The sequence below is a fragment of the Phocoena phocoena genome, chromosome 8, assembly GCF_963924675.1.
Source record: "Phocoena phocoena chromosome 8, mPhoPho1.1, whole genome shotgun sequence".
Lineage (NCBI taxonomy): Eukaryota > Metazoa > Chordata > Mammalia > Artiodactyla > Phocoenidae > Phocoena > Phocoena phocoena.
In genome coordinates, this window is record NC_089226.1 from 84,590,491 (window position 1) to 84,617,287 (window position 26,797).

At 38.7% G+C, this 26,797-nt stretch overlaps 1 protein-coding gene and 1 pseudogene across 4 annotated transcripts in view; one reads left to right on the plus strand and one right to left on the minus strand.

Annotated features, from left to right (window-relative positions):
• Positions 1-26,797, plus strand: part of QSER1 (glutamine and serine rich 1) — a 79,100-nt gene that overhangs the window by 8,878 nt on the left and 43,425 nt on the right. For all 4 annotated transcript variants that reach the window (XM_065881996.1, XM_065881998.1, XM_065881997.1 and 1 more), the window contains exon 2: positions 26,374-26,486. In XM_065881996.1, coding sequence (XP_065738068.1) covers positions 26,374-26,486 — 113 coding nt within the window. The remainder of the gene's footprint in view (positions 1-26,373; positions 26,487-26,797) is intronic.
• LOC136127326 (large ribosomal subunit protein eL20 pseudogene) lies at positions 12,323-12,839 on the minus strand (annotated as a pseudogene).

Consider the following 26,797-nt stretch of genomic DNA (forward strand, 5'->3'; position numbering starts at 1 on the left):
TTGGGGATTCGATGGTAATTAAGATAGACAACATCTGTTGTTGTGGAGTTTACTTTCTTGCGGGGAGTGGGAGTCAGAAAGTAGACAAACGAGAAAATTTCCTGCTTGAAGAAGTAGCATTTCCCTGAAATGTGAGGAAAGAGCGCGTGCAGATGTCCTAAGGCTAAAACAAGTCTGGTAATTCCCTTCTCTGACACAATCTAACCCTAGATCAGTGGTTGTCAAATTTAAGAGTCCTTCAGAATCACCCAGAAGGCTTGTTGAAACACAGGTTGCTGGGTCTAACTCCAGAGTTTCTGAATTAGTAGGTCTGAGGCAGAGCCCAATAATTTGCATTTCTAACTAGTTCTTAGGTGATGCTAATGCTGTTTGTCATCTTATCACCCTCTTTTTGCCCTTTTTATGTCTGCTTAAAAATCATCTTTTCATAAAGGTCTTCCCTTACTGCCAAATCTAAGTAGCCCCACCAAGTTTTCTTTTATAACACTTGTATATTCTTTAAAGTATTTGTCCTCAGCTGACAAGACCAGAAAGGCGAATTTAGGGAGTCTGAATAGACATTTGTATAGAGACAACGGTGGAATCTCAGAGGTTAAGGTTTCTGGGAAGGAAGGGTAGAGGGCTGAGACCTGAGCCTTAGCTGTTAGTGATAACTAGCAGATCCTGAATGCCTACCATGTGCCATGCACTGGTCTAATATTACATGCATTATCTCATTTAATTCTCACAACTCTGTGAGATGGGTAGTGTTAGCCAGTTCACAGACAAGTAAACTGAAACCGAGAGCTGTTACATGTTCAAGGTCACTGCTAGTCAGTGGCAGAGGCAGGATTTGAACCCATGAAGTGTGACTTCAGAGACAGTCAGTGTCCTGGCTCTCGGGGAAAACTTTTGGCTGTGGGGATTTAGAATGAAGTAGAATTGGCAGATGAAAAAAGTCAAAGGCATTCGTGATGGGAGACTCCCCCCCCCTCCACCCCCCGGTACGCGGGCCTCTCACCGCTGTGGCCTCTCCTGTCACGGAGCACAGGCTCCAGACGCGCAGGCCCAGTGGCCACGGCCCACAGGCCCAGCCACTTCGTGGCATACGAGATCCTCCCAGACCGGGGCACAAACCCGCGTCCCCCGCATCGGCAGGCGGACTCCCAACCACTGCACCACCAGGGAAGCCCCGTGATGGGAGACTTTTAAGAAGGGTGTTGGGGGGAAAAAAGATGTTGGGTCTCTTGGGTGTTTGTGCTGGAAGGTTGTACTTTCTCAATTTAAAAATTAGAATTATTTTCCCAGAGCATACTTTGACTAAAAGTTTTTGGAGAAAACTGGGGAACATGGGCTTACACCAGTTTGAATGGTTGCCATAAGGTATGGGAGTTTTAGAGATGTTTCCTGAGCACCTCTCATATATTAAACAGTGCTTTGGGAGCTTGGAATACATCAGCGAACAAAACCAAGATCCCTGCCCTGGTGGAATTTAAACTGGGTATGTGGAGTGAGACAGATGATAAATAATAAACATAACTTTGTGAATTATCTAGTATGTTGGTAGGTGACATGAGAAAACACAGGCTTACGAAGAATGGAAGGTGGATGGGGGAGGCGTTGTTGATTTAAATAGCAGGCTAATTGAAATAGTGATATTTGAACAAAGATTTGATGGTGGTAATCTTCAATAAGAGAATTTTTTTTTCCAGTGATTCAAATGAGACTGCAGGTTTTGTTTAGAAACATATTGCCTGCTCTTTTGCTAAACTTGCTTACAAAAAATCTTACTTCTTTGTTAACTGTTTATGCTTTGTTGCTGCTACTGCAGTTTTAAATTTTAGGAACATGCTAGATAACTTGTTACCAGGCTGCTACCAACACACAGTTTCTGAATTTTCACTAGGCGTTTTCCAGCCTGGGCCTTTTTGCAATCAGTTTTTCTTTTTCTTTTTGATCAGTAGTAAGTATTTGTTAATCATCGTGCCAGCTGTGTTAGAAAATGTGTGAAGATATTATGTGAAGAGGTAAATGGGAGGACATGGATCTGGTTTTAGCATATCCACTCATTTTTCTTTCATTTTTTTCTAGAATCATGACCACAGATTCTCCCTTGCCCTCTGTCTCTTTTATCTCTGAGTGAAACAGGCCATTTTCCCATTGTTTCTTGAACAGCAGCGGGAATGCTCTTATCTCCAGGTCTTTGAGCGATTTCCTCTACTAGGACCACTCTTCCCTCTGATTATCTACATGGCTTTCTCGCTCACTGCGTTCAGTTCAAAGTGCCACATTGTTAGAGAGGCCTCTCCTTAGTACCCCTGCCCCCATCAATACCCTGCTTTATCATTGTGTTGCCTAGTACCCTGCTTTAAGTTTCTTCATAGCACTTATCAGTCCTTGATATTAAAAATTTCTTTACTCTTTTTTATTGTTGGTCCCTGTCCATTAACCCTTGGGTGTTTCTTAACAATCCAACTTGAGCTGCTTAGTCCTCCCCTCCCACCTTCCCCCTCCCCAATATATCTGTCACATAATAGTCTTCAATAGATACTGATTTTAATAAAGAATATATTTAATACTAGAGTATATTATGCTTTGACTTAGTATCTAATATTTCAGAGTTTAAATTTGCCCTCCATAAGTTTAAGGTTCTTTAGGGATCCTGACCATGTAGCCTAACCTTTGATGGTAAGCCTGTAGGCATTTATGGGATATAACAACATAAAATAAGGAAATTTTCATATGATTTAATGCCATCATTCTCATTACTGTGTGATCACTGATCTTATTTAAATAACTTGAGACCAGATTTGTCTGACCCAATGAAGCTTGGCAAACGCAAAAATGTGGATAAGCTAAAGTACTTTTGCTTGGATCTGCTTAAATTAGATGGCTTAACATTTTAAAACATATCTCATATTGAGCAGACTGTAAAAATGAATATTGATCTGGTAAAAACAGCTGACACTATCCCCACTTAAACAGACAGTAAACTATTGAAGTCAGAGTTTGATTTGGCTAGAGCCAGAAAAGGTCTAGTGGTATAGTGCCAAAATAAAAGTGAACCATTTGGAAGGATGGGATTAAAGTAGAACTGTGGCTGTACAAAAAACAACTAGAGATGGTCTTTTGCTATTAGTTAATATCTTTGTATTACTTTTTTCATTTTTAACAAGAGCAAGTTTGGGCTGAATATGATCCTCTTTAACTTCCCGGATTTTAATATGGCATAGAAGATGATGGTTCCAAACTTGCTATTAACAGCTAACGTAGTATCAGCTAATTAACATTTATGTATTGTGCACCTTTTTATGGACATTTTAGCATCCTCCTCCTAAAGTATACTTTGGAATGAGTATGTCTGTTATTCACGCTTAACGGACATGTTTATTAAGAAATTTTAAGGTACTTCAGCTTGTAAATTATGGCACTTGAATAACATTTTATGAAATCTTTAACTGTTGTTTCAGAATATATACCTTTTCTCTAATGTTCATTATAATTTCTTCCTCTGCATTAACCTTTGTTGTGGACCAACAACAAATCTAGAACACAAATTAGCCACTTAGAAGTTGATTTTCTCTACTACAAACAACAGCAACATTTTTATTATGGAAAATTTCAAAGCAAACACATTTTAGAGAGACTGGTGTAATGAATCCCTATGTATCCATTAGCCAGCTTTGACAGTTTCAGCACATGGTCAGTCTTGTTTCATATATGTTCCTACCAGCTTTGTCTCCCTATTTTATATTTGCTCTGTTTTATTTCAAAGCAAATTTCATGCCATGTATGTGCCTCTTTCAACCATAGTATGTCTCTGAAAGATAAAGGCTTTAAAATTTTTTTTTGCGGTACGCGGGCCTCTCACTGTTGTGGCCTCTCCCGTTGCAGAGTACAGGCTCCGGACGCGCAGGCTCAGTGGCCATGGCTCACGGGCCTAGCCGCTCTGCAGCATGTGGGATCTTCCCGGAACGGGGCACGAATCCGTGTCCCCTGCATCAGCAGGGGGACTCTCAACCACTGTGCCACCAGGGAAGCCCCAACATGTAGGATATTTTAAGGCAATCTATAAATATTCTACCTGCTTTGGTATCTGAAGTCAATCTTTTTTTAAAATATATATATATAATTTTTAAAAATAAATTTCTTTCTTTATTTTTTGCCTGTGTTGGGTTTTTGTTGCTGGGCGCGGGCTTTCTCTAGTTGGGGCGAGCGGGAGCTGCTCTTTACAGTGTACAGGCTTCTCATTGCAGTGGCTTCTCTTGTTGCAGAGCACCGGCTCTAGAGCACAGGCTCAGTAGTTGTGGCGCACGGGCTTAGTTGCTCAGCGGCATGTGGGATCTTCCTGGACCAGGGTTCAAACCTGTGTTCCCTGCGTTGGCAGGCGGATTCTTAACCACTGTGCCACCAGGGAAGTCCCTGAAGTCAATCTTAAAATAGTATAAATAATACAATTACAATTGTATAAAATACTAGTGGTTTTATTATAAGTCTTTGGTTAATGGGCTTATGGATTTCTGGAAATTTCCTTAGGAAAGCCTTTTGAGCATCTGGAAAATTTCTGATTAATTTTTATTAAAATTTATAGGGAACACCTGAAACTAACAGCATTGTAAATCAACTATACTCCAACAAAAAAAATTTTTTTAAAGTTTATAGGGGATATATAATGGAATATTACTCAGCCATAAAAAGGAATGAAATTAGGTCATTTGTAGAGACGTGGTTGGACCTAGAGAATGTCATACAGAGTGAAGTAAGTCAGAAAGAGAAAAGCAAATATCATATACTAACGCATATTATGTGGAATCTAGAAAAATGGTATAGATGATCTTAGTTGCAAAGCAGAAATAGAGACACAGATGTAGAGAACAAATGTATGGATACCAAGGAGGAAAAGGGTGGGGTGGGAGGAATTGGGAGACTGGAATTGACACATACACATTATTGATACTATGTATAAAATGGACAACTGATGGGGAACATGCTGTATAGCACAGGGAACTCACCTAGTACACTGTGGTAACATAAAAGGGAGGGGATATCTATATGTGTATGGCTGATTCATTTTGTTGTGCAGTGGAGGCTAATACAACATTGTAAATCTAACACAACATTGTAAAGCAACCATACTCCAATAAAAATTAATTTAAAAAAATTTATAGGGAAAGAAGAAAAAGTACAATGAGTATCAAAATGAATATTAAGCTTTGGATTTTGATTCTCCTGAAAATCTTTTTCCTTCCTCTAAAATGTTATTTATTAAGTTCTTATATTAAACCAAAGATGTATAAATGTTTGTCTACAAAACTATTCACAAGTGTGAATTATTGTGATAAGTGTATATCTTTAGAAAGACTTCCTTACTTAATGCCAGAAATCCTAGGCCATGTTAATATTAGTGAAGAAAATTGTGATGACTAAAAATTCAGCTCTACTAGTTTCTCAAACAAGGAAGAAATTTAATTCGGTAAGGGAAAGACTAAGCCACAACAAGATGCATTGAAGAAACTAAACTAAAATATTTCATAGCACCTATACATTTGAATCATGGAAATATGGACTCTATTGTGTATTATAAGAAGTAACCAGCTATGTATTAATTCATTTTCGATAATCCCTTCATAGCCTGAAATGAGAGAGAATTATCCAGGGCCCACGTGACCATTTTTGTCTACCTCTTAAATGAATGTTAATGTCTGGACATTACAGATAGTTAATACATTACTGCAGCAGTTCAAATCACAAAATAATTTGACAGACGTATTTCTTTTAAAAGAAAAGTGTTCTAGAAAAATATTGGAGTTGGGAAAAATTGGACCTGAAATGTTTTCTTTGTTCAATGGAAAGGTCAGTAATACAGGTGATGGCAGAAATAAAAAAGGAAGATGAGATGGAACTTTGGAATTGTGTCCAATCCAGGTCTTGGAGACTCTTGTTATCATGCATATAGCCAAGCATATGCCACATCACCAACACATTTCATTTATTTTCCGACAGAACAACAGACGGAAACTCTGAGTAGCCTTGACTTTGGCATTGTCTTTCTTGGGCATCTGTTACAAATGCCAAAATCTCTCTCTCTTTGTTGTGGATAATGTTTGGAACTGGTAGATTGGTTTTTGAATATGTTCTACTGCTCCACTAGGCAGGAAATACCATACTACTCATTTCACCTTGTTAGTGAAAACAAAAACACCTTCTTTTTAATAAACTTAAATGTATTGTTTACACAAAATGAAGTAGGATTTTTTAATAAAGATCATTAATGATGTATATAAAATTAAAATACATTTACTTATCTCAAGAAATCATACTTGATTTAACAGTAACTTGTTGGTACAAAATACCAGTTGTACCTCCTTTATACGATTATCAGTTGGGGGCCTGCGTGAAACGTAATTTCTCTTAGATGATTCATTTGCAGTTACTTTGGTGAAGGGCTCAGTATTACGGTTGGGAACAGAGTTAAGGGAACCAAAAAGGTATATTGAGACACTGAGTGAGTAGCAGCAGTGTGAAGCCACTTCTGGGCCTGTGAAGGGCCACTTCTGGGCACCAGTTATTGGAGCCCAGAAGGAACTGTAGTTGTGTAGAGATGCAGCATGGCTGGAACCGTGGTTGTGACAGGGAGGGAATGGACAGATAATACTCAGGCTCCTCTCTTCTGCCTTCTGATCTCCTGCAGAACCTACCCCTAATGGCCCCTGAAGCGCCAAGGTGATGCAGTATATAGAAGTTACCTGTGCTGTGAGGTAGTCTTTAACAAAAGAAAAATGAAGGCCCAAAGAAGCTGTAAGTTGCTGAGGTCCCATTAGAGATAGTGATTCCAGGCCATTTGACTCCTCCAGCACTTTTTAAAAATTAACAGCTTTATTGAGATTTAATTTACATACCATAAAATTCTCCTGTATTAAGTGTACAATTCAATAATTTTTAGTATGTTTATGTCACCACAGTGTCACCACAGTCTAATCTTCAAACATTTTCATTCCCCCCGAAAGAAACCTCACTCCCCATTCTCCCTAGGCAACCATTAATCCATTTTCTGTCTCTATAGATTTGCCTTTCCTGGACATTTAATAGAAATGGAATCAAAAAATGTGTTTGACTTCTTTGCCTAAGCATAACGTTTTTGAGGTTTATCCATGTTGTAGCATGTATCAGTACTTATAAATTCTTATAATGGAATAATATTCCATTGTTTAGATATAGCTCATTTGTTTTTCTGTTCACTGGTTGATGGACATTTGGGTTGTTTTCACTGTTTGGCTCTTGTGAATAATGCTGCTGTGAACATTTTCATAAAAGTATTTAAATGAAAACATGTTTCACTTTTCTTGCACACGTACCTAAGAGTAGAATTGTTGGGTCATATGATAATGGTGTTTAACATTTTGAGGAACTGCCAGACTTTTCTAAAGTGACAGTATCATTTTATTTTACATTCCCACCCGCAGTGTATGAGGATTCTAGTTTCTCCACATCCTTGTCAACACTTGTGATTATAGCCTTTTTTTTTTTTTTTTTTTTTTTTTTTTTACTGTAGCCATTAATCTCCTGAAAGGTTCACTATTTTTAACACAGAGTTGTCTCTTCTCACATGATATTCTGCAGTCAGGTTCAAGAGAAGGGAGGTATCTTTTACCATGGACAACTTTATTATTTTCACTGTTTTTTAAACTACAGGACATCACGGTGGAATTACTCAGCAGTTGGTAGCCAAGTTCATTAAGCTCTATATCCCTTAACACTTGCTTTTAAAGCAATTTTTAGTAAAACTTGGAGACTTACATAGTAATACTTGTATGAAAGGGCTCTTATGACAATGAAAGGCTTATTTGAGTTTAAGATTCCCTTTGCTTTTAATTTTAGTTTGGGAACTGAGGGTAAGTTTTGTAGCACATAGCAGCTAGAGTCACCTTTTAAAAATGTATTTAGTCACTCCCTTGGTTAAAAATCCTTCAGTTGTTTTCCATTGCGCATGGAATAGAATCCAGACTCCTTACTGTACCCCCATAGGTTTTTCATGTTTGCCCCTTGCCTACTACTTTACAGGTGAATGGGTCTCTTGCCACTCTCCCCTTCCCTCAGTACACTTGAAGCATGCTAGTCTTCTTTCAGCTGCTCTATATAGCAAGCTTTCCAACCTCAGGCCATGCATAACTCTTTCCTATCCTCTTCCTGTGGTTTGGCACAGGGTTGGCTTAATATCCCCATTCCGTGGAGACTTTCGCTGATTGCTGTGTCTTCCAAAAATCATGTCTCAATCGCTTCTGCCCTCAGCCCCATTTCTCAGGGAGGACACTCTTGGCAATTTCATCCATTTCATGACTTCACAAATAACCCAACTGGTAATGATACCCAATTTTTAATTTCCAGCTCTAAGTGGTAATGTTCACTAGCCCTCCTTTGAGTATTTCCCACTTTATCTCTTATGAACACATTTTAAGAGTTCTCAAATGTCTATAACTATTGCCACTGTTTGGTCCTTATAATTTTTTACCTGGATTTCTGCAGTAGGATCTTGGCCTTCCAACTTTTAGGCTTGCTCTTCTTCACAGTGCTTATCAGATTATCCTTCTAAGAGTCATTCTCTCCTCTTGGTATATGGCAGAATTGCTTTAAGAGCTTTTTCAAAGTGACTTACAGGGTCCCATCTTAGAATTAACTAATAAAGAACTTCTGAAAATGAGAACTGGGAGTGTATAGTTTGAAAAAACCCGCCAGATGATGCTGATGAGCACCTCTGGTTAAAAACCATTCTTTTAAAATACAAATTTAATCATTTAACACTGATTAAAATTCTTTAGAGGCTTTTGATTCCCTTGAAGATAAATGTGATTTTGTCATATAATTTTCTATAATCTGGGTCCTGTCTGACTCATAGCCCCATCCCTAGTACACCCATGCAGAATTACTGAAAGGTCTACTAATGTACCATCTTATTTACATTTCTAGGTCTTTACATATGGTATTATCTTTTCGTGAAATAATCTTCTTTTTCTTCCCTTGAATACTTTCTCCTCTTTCTTTCAGTACTCAGCTGCATTTCCTAGAGGTAAGCCTCTTATACTATGTAATGTTTGTTCATTTACTTATGCCTTTTTACTTCTGTGCCTTCTAGTGCCTAGCATAATGCTTGGCAGTCAGTTGTATAAATTCAGACCTCACCTTTAGGTGCAGTAATAATAGCATTGATTGAACATTATGTGCCAAACATATAGTACTGCGCTAAATGCTACATATATATATATATGCCTTATTGTTTACTCTCACAACTTTATGAATGTGCATGTTACTATTCACCATATTTTACAGTTGAGGAAACTGAGACATAGAGAGACTATGTGGTTAGCCTCAAGTTGCAGAATTTGTAAAGTACAGAGCTGGGTTTGAATCCTGTGGTTTATTTGCAAAGCTTGTGTGTGTGTGTTTTTTTTTTTTCTTACAGCTGTTACATAGTTGTTTCATGGTTCATTAGTTTATTTTTTCAAACTCACAATAAGTAATTCCTTAATAAGGGCTGATTCTTCTTATGCTTCAGGGTTTTTTTTTGTTTTTAATCCTCAGACTACAATACACGCAAAGTTACATACATGCAAAGTTAATTCAGTGAACTTGGTGTTATCAGTGTACTCATTTTGAAGACATTTTATACTGAAGAATACTGTGTGATAGATGAAGTAAAAATACTTAGCTTAACTCAGAATATTAGAAATATGCAGAACATGAGGCTTCATAAAGAGAAGAACTGGGACTCCCTGTGCTTTGCTGAAAGTCTTGAAGTACATAATTTGCAGAATCAGGACTGGAATCTGGGCCTCCTAACTTCCAATCCAGGGTTATCTTTCTCAACTCTGAAAGTTTGATAATACCCTAAGACTAAAACATTATTTTCCAAATTTAAAGAAAATTCTGTTTTTATTATATTAGAATATATATATTTTCAGTGACCAAGTTCTTTAACAGAAGAAAATAATAGGACTACTTAAGGCAAAATCATTCAGTCTTGGGTAACTTATTACTTGTGTGCAAGTACTGGCTTGTTTACCTGGGATTTAACATATTTCATGGAATTTTTGCTGATTGATTTTAAAACTTGGAATGTGTTTTATTTCTTAAGTATTACAGACATAAGAGTATGCTACCCAAGGAGAAGATCTATACATGTTATTAATATCTGGATATAAACCGTAAGACAGCTTATTAGTAATACACTCAAAGCATTTTTTCTTATGATCATATGCCATCTTCACTGCACAAATTTGCCATTTTAGATAAGATTTTTGTCACAGCTTTCTCATCTGCCTTAAAACTTAATTTTCTTTGTTAAATTAGATTAAAATTAGGAAAGAGGCTTACAGAAAGTATGTCATACTTATAGTAAACAAAGTAGAGAGTGGTAAAGAATAATCTCTTTTGGTTTTTTTTTTTTTAAATATTTATTTATTTATCTATTTATGGCTGTGTTGGCTCTTATTCTGTGCGAGGGCTTTCTCTAGTTGCGGCAAGTGGGGGCCTCTCCTCATCGTGGTGCGCGGGGCTCTCACTATCGCGGCCTCTCTTGTTGCAGAGCACAGGCTCCAGATGCGCAGGCTCAGTAATTGTGGCTCACGGGGCTAGTTGCTCCGCGGCATGTGGGAATCTTCCCAGACCAGGGCTCGAACCCATGTCCCCTGCATTGGCAGGCAGATTCTCAACCACTGCGCCACCAGGGAAGCCCCTGGTTTGTTTTAATTTTGAGGAAAACGTCAGTTTTTAAATTTGGAATTTAAGTAACAGGAACTGAAGGAAAATGTTACTTCCCCCTGCAAAATTCTGACTGTTCTTATCCTCAAGATTAAGTCTGTACCCGACTTTGAAAGTATGGGGAGGGGATGGAAGATGGAAGTTTTGTGCTTGGTTGGGAATCTGAAGATTGACACAACTGTCACTGTTAGCCCTTGGTTCCTTCCTCTTCCCTAGACCTTAGCTCCTGTAGTGCTTGGAGTATGTAGGGGTAGTAAAAGTCCTCTTTCCCACCCTACCACCCATCTAGGCCTTGGGGGCTAGAAAGGGCTATACTACGGTAGGTACTATTATATTAAATAAATGTACATTTATTCAAAGGAGCTTATATTTAGGTATAGGAATTAGAAACAAAGACCATGTTTTGAGGCTTTTTTTTTTTCCAGCATAAATTTTTATTTTCTTAGGCTGGCTTTTGTTTGAAAAAAATAAACAACTTCAGCAAGCCAGTGACCATCAGATTATTTTGAAACTTATTTTAAAACCATAAAAAATATATATATATTTGAAACGTGTTTTAAAACCTTAAAAATATTACGTACAGATTAACAAAAAAAATCCTTATTATATGGTATATGGAGATGGGCCAACCACAGGAGGGAGATTGAATACATGCATGACAGCAAGCCTATCTATAACCACCTTCTTGTTTGTTGATGTTTCACACTTCATGAAAAATTACCCATAATCACTAAGTTTGGATGATCGTAACTTTAATTGAGCTATAGTTCACAAATCATATAATTCACTATTTTATTTTATTTTTATTTTTTTAAATTATGTTGTTTGCTAATAAAGACTGTTTTGTTTTTGGCTGTGCCGCATGGCTTATGGAACTTTAGTTCCCCAACCAGGGATCGAACCTGGGCCCTCGGCAGTGAGAACACGGAGTCCTAACCATTGGACCACCAGGGAATTCCCATAATTCACTATTTTGAAATGTACAGTTCAGTAGTAGTTACATGAGGCTGTGTAACCATCACCACTATCTAGTTCTAGAACATTTTCTATCACCCCTGAAGGGAACACATGCTCATAAGCAGTCTCTTCCTATTCTCCCCTCTCCCTAAACCCTGGCAACCACAGTATCTACTTTGTGTCTCCAGGGATTTGATCATTTAGTACATTTCATAGAAATGGAATCATACTATATGTGGACTTTTGTATTTGGCTTCTTTCACTTAGCATAGTGTTTTCAAGGTTCATCCATGTTGTAGCATGTATTAGTATTTCATTTCTTTTTATGGCTGAGTAATATTCCATTGTATGGCTGTATCACATTTTACTTATCCATTTATTGTTGGACATTTGGATTGTTTCTGCCTTTTCACTGTCATGAATAATGCAGCTGTGAACATTTATATACGAGTTTTTGTGTGAACATATGTATTTCCAGTTCTTTTGAGTATATATACCTAGAAATGGGACTGCTAGGGCATATGGTGACTATGTTTAATTTTTTGAGGGAAGCATGGAACTTTTTTTTTCTTCTTCTGGTCTTCCCAGTGAGTTTTATTTGGGCAGACATGGGGATGGGGAGGGCCTGTATTTAAAAGAAGGCGTTGGGCCTCTTGGTGGTGAAGTGTGGCTTGTGCTGGTGACAGAGGACCCGGTGGGGCAGTGGGAACTTGCTCTTGGAGTCGTGGAACTGCTTGGTGGCTGCTCGGCGGCACTTGATGGCTGCGATCTCCTCTACCTCCATGATCTGGATCCAGTGGGCCCGGGCAAGGCGCCGTGTGCCCATGTCTCGGTAGCACTGGGTGATGGTGCCGGCTGCAGTCAGGTCCCGGTACTGCCGGTACATGTTGTGGGGGCCTCTGCGGGAGTCATAGTGCAGCCAGATGCAGAAGTTCTTCAGCCTTGGGAGATTTCTTGAACACCTGTCCACAGCAGACAGTTTCCCTGAAGACTTCTTCATCTTCTTAAGCTGAGACACAAAGTACCAGAAGCGGGACTTGCAGCATGATTAGGTGCAAAGATTTGCATGCGACAGAGGGGCAGTGTGGGCCGTTTGGCGGGCAGCGCCCCACCACTTTGTACTCTTGATGTGTGCCCAAGGCCTCCATGGCGCTCTTGCCGCCACCCTTGAAAAGGCGGGAAGCATGGAATTTTAACTGGTTTTTAAAAATTCATTGAACTACTGTTTCACTCAAAGCTAATTTTTATATCACGTTTAATCTTTATCCCATTGTGCTTTGTATATGTTGTTTTTTAAAAAGAATCCAGTTTATTTTTATATAATTATTGAGAGGTTAAAATTATCTGTATTGCTCCCTCTATGACGTATGGTGTAGAACGTTCTTAATTTGGGCTTCAGTAATTAAATCCATTGAATAGTGGCCCAGTTAGATCTCTGCTTTATATTGAAAACTCTCATACAATGCTTAAAATTGATAGAAGTCTCCAGGTATTCAGTTTTCTAGAAAGGGCTGACCTACTAGCTTGATCCTTCATTTTTTTTTTTTTTTTTGGTGGTACGTGGGCCTCTCACCGTTGTGGCCTCTCCCATTGCAGAGCACAGGCTCAGCAGCCATGGCTCGCGGGCCCAGCCGCTCCGTGGCATGTGGGATCTTCCCGGACCGGGGCACGAACCCGTGTCCCCTGCATCGGCAGGTGGACTCTCAACCACTGCACCACCAGGGAAGCCCAATCCTTCATTTTTTTATTTCCCAATTCTTATCAGGATGTCTGGCAATCAGGTTAGGTACTCAGTACGTATTTGCTTGAGAGGTGATTGAGTTGTAACTTAAAGGTGATTTCTCTTCTGAAACTGAACATAGATTGTAATTATTTATGAGTATCTACAATGTGCCAGATACTATTGGGTTGCCCAAAAAGTTCGTTCGGTGTTCTCCGTTAGACGGCTCTAGTAGCGCTTAGTTGTCTTCAACTTCATTTGAAACAATTTTGTTCGATTGTATTTTGACAGCTGTCATGTCAGCGTGCATTTAAAGAAAAAGCTTATAAAAACTGGTGAATTTTTGTGTAGCCATTTTAATATTGAAGATGGAATAAAAAAGGCAACATTTTCAGCACATTATGCTTTATTATTTCAAGAAAGGTAAAAACGCAACTGAAACGCAAAAAAAGATTTGTGCAGTGTATGGAGAAGGTGCTGTGACTGATTGAATGTGTCAAAAGTGGTTTGTGATGTTTCATGCTGGAGATTTCTCACTGGACAATGCTTCACGGTCAGGTAGACCAGTTGAAGTTGATAGCCATCAAATAGGGACATTAATTGAGAACAATCAACGTTATACCACGAGGGAGGTAGCCGACATACTCAAAATATCCAAATCAGGCATTGAAAATCATTTGCACCAGCTTGGTTATGTTAATCACTTTGATGTTTGGGTTCCACACAAGTTAAGCGAAAAAAACCTTCTTGACCGTATTTCCACGTGGATTCTCTACTTAAATGTAATGAAAACATTCTGCTTTTAAAACAAATTGTGATGGGCAATGAAAAGTGGATACTGTACAATAAAGTGGAACAGAAGAGATCGTGGGGCAAGCGAAATACACCACCAACAACCACACCAAAGGCCGGTCTTCATTCAAAGAAGGTGATGTTGTGTACATGGTGGGATTGGAAGGAAGTCCTCTGTTATGAGCTCCTTCCAGGAAACAAAACGATTAATTCCAACAAGAACTTCTTCCAGTTGACCAACTGAAAGCAACACTGGAGGAAAAGCGTCTGGGATTAGTCAACAGAAAACGCATAATCTTCCATGACGATAACACAAGACTGCATGTTTCGTTGATGACCAGGCAAAAACTGTTACAGCTTGGCTGGGAAGTTCTGATTCATCAGCCATATTCACCAGACATGGCACCTTTGGATTTCCATTTATTTCGGTCTTTACAAAATTCTCTTAATGGAAAAAATTTCAATTCTCTGCAAGACTGTAAAAGGCACTTGGAACAGTTCTTGCTCAAAAATATAAAAAGTTTTGAGAAGATGGAATTAATGAAGTTGCCTGAAAAATGGCAGAAGGTAGTGGAACAAAACAGTGAATACGTTATTCAATAAAGTTCTTGGTGAAAATGGAAAATGTGCCTCTTTTTTTTAAACTTAAAAACCGAAGGAACTTTTTTGCCAACCCAATATTTTGGGTGTTGGGGTTATAGCAGTGATGAAAGCAAAGACCCTGTCCTAATGGAGTTTTCATTTCAGTCGCTAATAGGCAAACTAGTAAATAATGTTGAATGTTTATTAGTGCTATGGAGAAGAATAAAGCAAGAAAAGAGGGTTAGCGGGTTAGGCAATGTGTAGAGAGAATAGAGGAAGGATGTTATTTTATATCAGGTGGTCAGGGAAGTCTTCAGTGAGATAAAGTTTGAGCAGAGACCTGAGGGGAAATGAGGTGAACCAACTTAGTATGTTTGAGGAAAGAGCCAGGAGACCTGTGTGGCTGGAGTGGAAAATAGATAAAATTGGAGGTTTAAGGGGGCAGCAGTTAGGTTACTTAGTACATTGAGGATTATTGTAAGAACTTTGGCTTTTACTAGGGTGAGATGGGAAGCCATTGGAAGGATTTGAGCAGAAGAGTTTCATGATTTGGCTTTACTTTTTTTTTTTTTTTAAACATAATTGACCTTACAACACTATGTTAGTTACAGGTGCACAACATAGTGATTCAGTATTTCTGTACATTATGAAATAGTTACCATCTGTCACCATACAAAATTATTACAACATTATTGATTATATTCCTCATGCTGTACATTTCATCCCTATGACTCATTTATTTTGTAACTGGGAGTCTGTACTTCTTTATCTCCCTTACCTATTGTGCTCATCCCCCCCACCGCGGCGAGCCGCTTCTGACCAGCAGAATGACGAATCACCACACGCTAGATTCTTCTCGCATCACACTTTATTGGAGTACAGCTTGGTTTCGGGCGGATGGAAGGAAGACCCCGTACGCTCGAGCTTGTCTGCTTATATAAGGGCTTAAGGACTCGTGTAAGTCCCTGATTCGTCCGTATGGTTATCGCATTTCGCAAGCCGGACTTTGGATAGGCCACTGCTTCAAAACCTGATTAGCATATTAGGTGCATACGCCCTAGCGGCATACTTAGTGCATGCGCAATGGCTATCCAGCCGCGCCCTACATCTCCCCCTTTTTTCTTTTCGACCATTGCAGCGGACATTGACCTGTACCAGTGCTCATACCGGGGTATGTACACGGTGTACCAGTAGTTTCCGCTTGCATTCGCAGACACCCTCCTGCGTGCAATGCTCGCAATCGAACTGCAGGGTGCAAGGGCTGTCTTCACGTGGCATGGGCTCCTCATGGAGGTGCAATGGTAACGAGACCTCTCCGTGCAGAGGCAGCCCCTAGGGCCGATCCCCTATAGAGGTGCAATGGCGGCAAGGCCCCTCTGTGCAAGGGCGATCATATGTTTTTTAGGGTGGAGAGCCAGGCTGCGGGGGACTCGCCTTCACTGATGGCCACAAGCGCCTGAGTGAGCATTATCCTATCTCGCCGGGTTCGAATGCGAATACGACAGACCAACCAGAGACACAACACTATCCCAAACAAACAGCAGGCTGCGAACAGTCCCACACCCACCCATTCCTTAAAAAAGGAAAATGCTCTAGCTAGCCATGCGGTAAATTCTCCAAGAGTCACTGGATCCACTCTGGTTGCATTCAGCTGCAGGATATTCAACTTCTGCTTAAATATCATCTTCTCCGCCTCGCGGGACCAATTTCCCTTTAGGAATTCTCCAATCTGCTTGCTCTTATTCAGAGCATCCAATCTGTGCTTAGTGGCCTAGCACAAGCCGTATTCATCTCACAGCTAGTGGAATACAATACTGGGAGAACGGTACTTTGAGAATGAACGGGGATGGGGACTGGCCAGGTTCGGCTAATTCCCCAAAACGTCTTGATCTCCGCCTTGAGCAGGGGGAAGCTCATCAACAGTATCCAGCCCAGTGTCACTCCTTGAGCGCTCCACATCGTTCTTGGGATTATCTTCCACGACTCTTGTTAACCTTGTCGGGACCCAAATCGGATCTTGATCCTGAGACCAGACTTCTCTGGGTATGAATGTACACTTTGGCGGTTCCCGAATCGCAGCGCCAGGGGGGGCGCTAGCAATAAAAGCGGAGGTCTGAGTACATGTTAAAGCTTTTGATTTAGCAGAAGCACAAAATGGCGGACGAGCACCCGCAGAGGCACAAAATGGCGGACGAGCACATGGGGAACTGCCATATCGTCCTCTTTCATATTCGGCAGCTGCTTCTTCCAGATCCGCCTCCTCCTTGGGATTCAACTCATCCTGAGACAAATAAAGCGCTTTAAATTCATCTAAAAGTGGATACAATCCTGGCGTTGCATCCGATTTTTCTATTTGTTTTTCTCTCTTTTTCCTAGGATTCTTAGGCCTATCTACCGTAGTCCCTATATTTTCACTTTCTGACGCACTATCTTGATGTATGCTAAGAGCTTTACGGCCCATCTGTACAATATCTTCGCATTTCCCTTCTCTTAAGCACGAACGTATCATTCTCCATAACGGAAACGTGCCTCGAGAGAGCTCCCCCATTTTGTGACGATCAGCCAAGTCCTTCCCCAGTTTTTCCCAAGATGGAACAGTCAGGCTTCCAGACACCGCAAACCATGGGGCGGCACCATCAATATCCTGCAACAGTTTACTAATAGTTTTTTTTTTTTTTTTTTTTTTTTTTTTTTTTTTACTAATAGTTTTATGTGCAATCTTAAGTCCTCGATCGTTCAGAAGGGCTTGGATGGGCTCATGGAATCCAACGGTTGGTTCCGCGGATGAACTATTCCCCATAGTTCACTCTCATATATGAGCAACTTGCTAAAGCGGGAAGATCTCTGACCTATCTAATGGCCAGGGGAGACACACTCGGTCGGGCTGATGGCACCGTAGCCACACGCAGACAAAAAGTGCGACAGCTACGAAGAGAACGAAAGCGAAAATAAAAATCTCGGGCTCTATTGCAGCAAAAAACATACCTAAACTGGACTACTTAACGGCGGTTCACTCCGTGTGTCAAGTTCTGAATCGGTCCTCCATGCGGGGCGCGCAGATTCCCGGGTTCCGGCACCACTCGCGGCGAGCCGCTTCTGACCAGCAGAATGACGAATCACCACACGCTAGATTCTTCTCGCATCACACTTTATTGGAGTACAGCTTGGTTTTGGGCGGATGGAAGGAAGACCCCGTACGCTCGAGCCTGTCTGCTTATATAAGGGCTTAAGGACTCGTGTAAGTCCCTGATTCGTCCGTATGGTTATCGCATTTCGCAAGCCGGACTTTGGATAGGCCACTGCTTCAAAACCTGATTAGCATATTAGGTGCATACGCCCTAGCGGCATACTTAGTGCATGCGCAATGGCTATCCAGCCGCGCCCTACACCCCACCTACCACCTGTTTATTCTCTGTATCTGTGAGTCTGTTTTTGTTTTGTTATGTTTGTTCATTTATTTGGTCTTTTAGATTCCACATATTTGTCTCTCTGACTTATTTCACTTAGCATAGTACCCTCTAGGTCTGTCCATGTTGCCTCAAATGGCAAGATTTCATATTTTTTATGGCTGAGTAATATTCCATTTTATTTATATATTTGTATGTGATACACACATTATATGTGTAATATATACACACACCCCACATCTTTATCAATTCATCTGTCAGTGGACATTCAGGTTGCTTCCGTATCTTGGCTACTGTAAATAATGCTGCAGTGAACATGGGGGGGGGGGTGTGCATAGATCTTTTCGAATTAGTGTTTTGAATTTTCAGAAAAATACCCAGAAGTGGAATTGCCAGTTAGTATGGTAGTTCAATTTTTTTAATTTAATTTTTAATTTTAATTCTATTGATAAGGGGTTAAAATCCAAAATATACAAAGAACTCATATAGCTCAATGTTTTTTAAAAAATCAACCGGTTTTTTAAAAATGTACAGAGGACCTGAATACACATTTTTCCAAAGAAGACATACAGATGGCCAACAGACACATGAAAAGATGTTCAGTAACACTCATCAATGAAATGCAAATCAAAAGCACAATAAGATATCACCTCACACCTGTCAGAATGGCCATTATCAAAAAGACAACAAATAACAAGTGTTGAAGAGGGTATGGAGGAAAGGGAGCCCTTGTACCCTGTTGGTGGGAGTGTAAATTGGTGCAGCTACTATGGAAAACAGTATGGAGATTCCTGAAAATACTAAAAATTGAACTATCATATGACTTCATTTTTTAAGGGAGTGACTCAGGCTGAGAACAGGGGGTAGGAGGGGTTAGGGCAGAAGCAGAGAGACCAACTAGGAGGTTATAATTATTCCTTGCCTGTTAAAGAAGGAGAGTTAGCATGGATTTCTAAGAAGCAAGACAAGACAAAAAACCACCCCTAGAACCTCCTGATATTTACAGTTTATCTTGATCATTATTCTTACTCTTAAAGAGGTTTCAAGATTTGACATGGCTTACAAATTTTTCTTAGTGTAGATTGTATTTTTGAGAGCCTCTTCTGTTTTTTGTGGGGTTTTGGAGTTTTTTTTGACCATGCCACGTGGCTTGTGGGATCTTAGTTCCCCAGCCAGGGATTGAACCCCAGCCCTCAGCAGCAAAAGCATGGAGTCTTAACCACTGGACTACCAGGGAATTCCCTGAGAGCTGTTTTAGATTTACAGATAGTTACAGGGTTCCCATATACACCCTCACCCACTTTCCCCTATTATTAACTTCTTATATTCTTATGGTACATTTGTTACTAGTAATTAACTGATACATTGTAGTCAACTGAAATCCATAGTTTATTCAAATTTCCTTAGTTTTTACCTAATGTCTTTTTTTGGTCTCTCCAGGGATACCCCTTTACATTTGTTTATCTTGTCTCAGTAGATTCCTCTTTGCCATCACAATTTCTCAGACTTTTCTTGTTTCTGATGACCTTTATATTTTTGAGCAGCGCTGGTCAAGTATTTTGTAGAATGTCCTTCTCTTGGAATTTGCCTGATGTTTTTTTTCTCATAATCAGACTGGAGTTATGGGTTCTCTAGAGGGAGATCATAGAGGTAAAGTGTTACTTTCGTTACATCATATTAAGGGTATATCTTATCAATGTGATTTATCACTGTTGATGTTGATTTTTACCACCTGGCTGAGATAGTGTTTGTCAGGTTTCTGCACTGTAAAGTTATTTTTTTTTGTTTTTTTCCTCCTTTCAATACTATCCTCTTTGGAAGAAAGTTGCTATGTGCAGCCCATTAAGGAGTGGGGATTATGGCCCACCTGCTTCAATGTAGAGTTGCTACGTAAATTATTTAGAATTCTTCAAGGGAGATTTGTGTTTCCTCCTCCACTTATTTATTAATCATTTAAATTTATCAGCATGGACTCACAGATATATACTACTAAATTTTTTTTGCTCAGAATGTTCCAGTTTTGGTCATTGGGAGCTCTTTCAATTTGCCTCTTTGTCCCTTTGACATATCCCCATAAGTGTAAGGTTTTTTCCCCTCTCTCTTTCTGTTTGTTTGGTCAGGAAGAAAATGCAAAGATGCTCAACATCATTAGGTAAATGAAAATCAAAACCACAATGAGATACCACTTCACACCTACTAGGATGGGTATTATGATAAAAGTAAAGACACAGGCAATAACAAGTATTGGCAAAGATGTTGAGAAATTGTAACCCATTAAACGTTGTTGCTGGGAATGTAAAATGGTACAGCCAGTTTAGTTGGCCATTCCTCAAAATGTGAAACATGGAGTTATCATAAGACCCAGCAATTCCACTCCTAGGTATATACCCAAGAGTATTAAAAATATACATCCACACATAAACTTGTATATGCATGTTCATCACAACATAATTCATGATAGCCAAAAAGTGGAAACAACCCAATGTCCATCAGGTGATGAATGGCTAAACAAAATGTGGTATATCTATACAATGGAATGTTATTCAGCCGTGAAATGAAGTACTGATATATCCATGTTTGTAACATGGATGACCCTTGAAAACATTATGCTAAGTGAAAGAAGCCAGTCACAAAAGCCTGCATATAATATAATATGATTCCATTTATATGAAATGTTGCAAGTGGGCAAATGCATAGAGACAGAAAAATTAGTGATTGCCAGGGACTGGGTAGAGGAGGATATATAGGGTGTGATGCTAATGGGTACAGGTTTATTTTTGAGGCAGTGAAGTGTTCTAAAATTAGATTATGGTGATGGTTGCACAACCCTGAGTATTCTAAAAGAGCTCTGATTTGTACACTTTAAAAGGGTGACCTTTATGGTATGTGAATTATATATCAATAAAGCTGTCATTTAAAAAAATTTAGAACAAAAGAAAAATGAGATATCTAGGGATTTATACTTGTAAGAATCATACACTAAACACTACAAAAGATTGCTGACAGGAATTAAAGACCCAAATAAATAGATATACTCATGGATTAGAAGACCCAATACTCTTAAGATGGTAGTTTGCCCTGGTTGATGTATAGCGTCATTGCAGTGTTTTTGTAGAAATTGACCGGCTGACTCTAAAATTTATATGGGAATACCTGGCATAGACAAAGTCATTTTGAAAAAGAACAAAATTAGAAAATCTGTACAACCTGAATCATTTATCAGACTGTGTGTTATTGGCCTAAGAACAGACATGGATCAATGTAACACAGTAGTTAAGAACAGAACCACAAATATATGGCTAGTTGACTTTTTTGGACATAGGTTCAGATAGGTTCAATAGGTAAAGATTCAGTAGATAAATAATCTTTGTGATAAGTAGTACTGGGATAATTGCATATCCAAATTAAAAAAAAATGAATCCCAAGCTTTACATCACAACATGTACAAAAAATGAATTCCAAATGAATCATAGACCTAAGTGGAAATATTAATACTATAAAACTTCTAGAAGAAAACATGAGAAGAAATCTCTGAGATGTTGGATTAGGCAAAGATTTCTTAGCTACAACATCAAAAGTACAATTCATAAAATAAAAAATTATTTTGCTCTTCTAAATACATTGTTAGGAGAATGAAAGCCACAGATTGGGAGAAAATGTTTACAAAATATGTATCTGTCCAAGGATTTGGTTCCAGAGTATGTAGGCAACTCCTAAAACTCATTAATAAGAAAACAAACAACCCAGTAAAATATGGGAAAAGATTTGAGTGGATACTTTACCAAAGAATATTTCTGCATGGTAGATAAACAAATGATGCCCAACATTGTTAGTTATTAAGGAAATGCTAACTAAAACCACAGTGAGATACCACTGCACACCAATTAGAATAGCTCAAATTTTTTTAAAGAAAAGGAAAAGAAACAACTTACAAACTTAAAATACTTGGTGCCAGTGAGGATGCAGAGTAACTAGACCAGACGTACATTATTGATGGGAATGCAAAGAGGTATAGCTACTTTGGAAAACAAGTAGTGTCTCTAAAGTTAACATATTACCGTATAACTCAGCCATCCCCCTCCTAAGTTATTTTTTTTTTTTTTTCCTCCTAAGTTATTTACTCAAGTGAAATGAAAACTTATGTTCAGACTAAACTTTAGGCATGTGTTTATAGCAGCTTTATTCATAATTGCCAAAACAGGAAAAAACCCAAAGTTCCTTTGACTGATGAACGGATTTAAAACAACCATCAACCTTTGGTACATCTATATAATGGAGTGCTACTCCACAATAAAAAATAATGAATTACTGGAAGTGGGCACACTCCATGCCTTGAGGGCACTGGTCTTTTCCCACCTGCCTTGCGCCACTGTGGGAGATTCTGAGAGTCAAGAAGAAGTCATCTGGGACATCGCCAGGCAGCTCATCCAAGTAGCAGACAGGATGGAGTGCGGCATCCGGCCAGGGCTGGTGGGCAACCTGGCCGCGCAGTTTACAAATGGGAGCCTGTCAGAGGAGGACAGGCGTATCTATTTGTTCAACAGGTACAAAGGTTTGGTTAATGCAAGATGAGTAAGCTCTTCATCGTTCATGAACAGATCTGCGGTACAACATGGTGCACATAGTTAACAATACTGTATTATATACTTTAAGTGGGTGGATCTCATGTTAAGTGCTCTTACCACAATTAAATTAATTGGTTAGAACTTCAGCCTGGAAGAAAACATTCACAATACATGTATCTGACCCAAAAAAATGTGGATCCAGACTGTATTTATTTATTTTAAAAACATTTGATTATTTTTTTAAAAATTTTAATTTATTTTTTGGCTGCATTGGGTCTTCGTTACTGTGCACGGGCTTTAGTTGCGGCGAGCGGGGGCTACTCTTTGTTGTGGTGTGAGGGCCTCTTACTGTGGTGGCTTCTCGTTGCAGAGCACGGGCTCTAGGTGCGCGGGCTTCAGTAGTTGTGGCGCATGGGCTCTAGAGCACAGGCTTAGTAGTCGTGGCGCATGGCCTTAGTTGCTCCGCGGCATGTGGGATATTCCCAGACCAGGGATTGAACCCATATCCCCATTAGCAGGAGGATTCTTAACCAGTGCCCCACCAGGGAAGTCCCAGACTGTATTTTAAAAACTTTTTACAACCCAGTAAGATGGCTAACAACCCAATTTTTTTTAAAGGGCAAAATCTTTGAACAAACTTCACAAAAGAAGTTACAAGAATAGTCTATAAGCATATACGAAGATGCTCCTCATCATTTGTTATTAGGGAAATGCAAATTAAACCACAGTGAGATACCACTTAACCTACCTAGAATAGCTAAAATTAAGAAGACTGAAAAGATCGTGTGGTGACAAGGATGTAAAGGAAAAACGGAATGTTGATTAATTACTGATGCTGATGTAAAATGGTACGTGCACCTACCTTATCACCTAGTAATTCATTCCTAGATATTTAACTTAGAGAAATGAAAGTATATGTCCACAGAAGACTCGTATACAAAATGTTCATAGTACATTTATTCATACTAACTAAAAACAATCCAAATGTTCATCAGTAAGTGAATGGATAAACATAATTGTGATAAATTCATATAATTCAATGAAAAGGAATGACCTACTTATGTATGCAACAGTATGGTTGTATCTCAGAAACATTATGCTGAAACGAAAAATAGCCAGACACAAAAGAGTACAGACTGTATGATTCCATTTATATTCTAGGACAAGCAAGCCTAAATTTTCATAACATTAGGTTTCTCAGTGGTTGTCTGGGGCCAGAGGTGATATGAAAAAGATATTGACTGCAAAGGGGCATGAGAAGCCTTCTGTTGTGATGGAAATGTTCTGCAAGTTGGTTGGGATTATGGTTATACTGGTGTGTACATTTATCGAAAAATGTGTACACATTGAACTGTACACTTAAAATGGGTGCACTTTACTGTATGTAACTTACACCTTAATAAGTTGATTTATAAAGTTTAAAATAGATTTAAAATTAATCCTAAAATTGAATCTTCAAACTAAAACAATCATTTACTTAACTTTCGAATCAGTATTCTAACTGTATATACTTAATGGGACATGATCTTGAGACAGAAAGTACTGTGAAGAAATACTTAACTTTACTTGGTGGTTTTGTTTTTGAAAGAGGTTGTGTTACAGTATTTTCGGATAGAACTAATAAGTAAATATGTTGATGTATCAATAGTTGTGAACTGGGATTCTGACGGTAGGAAAAGGGAAATAAATGTGAAATGGAGGAAGGTGAGGAATACTACATTAGATTTGAGTTAGAGTTGTCATTATGAACTCATGTTTTTAAAAAGACATGTATTTCCTAGCTTTGTCCACTTAAAGGGCCTAGAAGCAGTGACACCTCAGGCATTGAATACACCTGACACCCAGATCTTGGTTTCAAAATGCCACTGCCCACTAAAAAACCCCTAGTGGAAATGGTTGATTTCAGGTGTGGTACAGGGTTAAAAAAAACAAGGTGAACCTGAAGCATCTTGTTCTAGGAGGTAAAAATGTGTCTGAGCACCAAGGAGGATATGTCAAAAGGAAACAAGATTGAAGGGACACTATAAATTAAATATGAAGAGTCTACGATGATATTTTTTTAAGCATAACGTATATACATTAAAAAACGTTAGTATATATTTTATATATTATATTTAAGTACGTATGTAGATAAGAGAGAGAAAAGGGGGGAAAAGCTAATTTTTATTTTATAGAAGAATGCTAACTTTTAAATATGGAAGGTAGTGTAATTAGAACACTACTGTTTCTAATCTTCAGTGCAATAATTGAAATGAAGATCATGAATGCAGGGTGTTTGAAACCATTGGCTGTTGGGACAAGATACTGACACTGTCTTAAGTAACACCTCACAATTGCATACTTATTTCAAAGAGAAGAAATAACTACATTGAGAGATCTGACAGTACCTTAACCACTTCAAGTTTAGCATCACCAGTGAGACAGACTGACATTATGTGTGTCCTCATGAGTGCAATAAGAATTACGAAGCATCATTATGTATTTCTCATGAAGTAGCAATCAGACAAATCCAGAATTTGGGACAGCGTACATTCAACTGACTTCAACTGACATTCAACTGACTCCTCAAAATAAAAAGTCCATGTCCATGGAGTCAGCAAAAGGGGTTTGGCATTAGAGGCAGAGTGGAGGCAGTGTTCTAAATGTAAAGAGACATAACCAAATGTAATTGTTGAATTTTGATTGAATCCTACAGAAAGCTTTAAAATATCAAACATTTTGACAATTGAGGAAAATTGGAATGTGACCTCTGTATTACATGTTATAATGACAGTGTTGAATTTCTTCAAGTCTAATAATGATACTTGGTTATACAGCTGAATGTCCTATTCCTAGGAGATGCAACTGAATTATTTAAGGATACAGTTTCATGATGTCCACAAGTTATTTTCAAGTAGATTAAAAGAAAGGAGTATATATGTCTGTGTATAAAGATAAAACAAATATAACAAAATGTTAACAGTTGTTAAAACTTAAGTGATGGGTATACAGGTTATTCATTGTACTGTTTCAGTTTTTCTGTGGGTTTAAAATATTCAGAATAAAAATCAAGGGGAGAAAAATATCTTGTTCTGAATTACTCTCAAGATGTATAAGCTTGAAATTTTCTAGAAGAGTTATTGGGAAATAGTGTTAATTTTCAATTCATTTGAACTGTCTACTATATTCCAGAGACTGTTAGAATTAGAGGGACTTTAGAGATTATCCTATCTGGGTCCCTTATTCATACAGGTGAGGAAATAAGTCCAACAGTAATAGAGTCACTTACTGAAATCACATGGTAAGCCAGTAGTAGCACTTGGACAGTGAATTCAGCTCTCCTATTTTCCAGGATATTGCTCTTCCCAATGTACCATGCTACCTCTTCCAGTAAAAGGACTTTGTTGTAGGTAAAGTTGAACTAAGAAAAATACTGTGTATTATTTTTCTTCCCAGTGTGTCTTCAGTATGTTCCCCCGCATTTTGACAGTATTGTCAGACTGTGTTTGATCTCTTGATCTGTAGGTCAGGAATTTAGTCAAAGACTTATGCTACTTTTGATAATTGCTCTCCTAGAAATTTTTTGATCATCTGGTTTGAGCTCTGTTTTTTGTCATTTATTTTTATCATCCTCTAGTTTAAGCTATGAAGAAGGACATCCTTCTCACTCTGAAGCAGATCTCCTTCAGAGACAGACTTTTGCAGCCTCTCATCAGCTTCCTGGATATGCTGCCACACCTCAGCCAACCGGTAAAAATTCTCTTATGAAATATACCACAAATCTGGGTACATTTAGTGAATAAGAAGAAAAATCAATCTTCACATGTTGGGTTATGAAAGTATACGGAACATAACAGTCTCATGGGAAATGTTAAAATGAAAATGAGATTAAAAGCTTTGTCTTTTACTGCTAGGGAATATCTGTATAATTAGTAGGGAGATCTCTTTTTCATGCATCTCTGTAGATTTTAAATTATAATTATGCTTGAGCAAATTAATATTTGTTGCTATTCATAATAAAACAGTTTAGGGTTGTAGAACTTCTGGCCTCAAATGTCAGA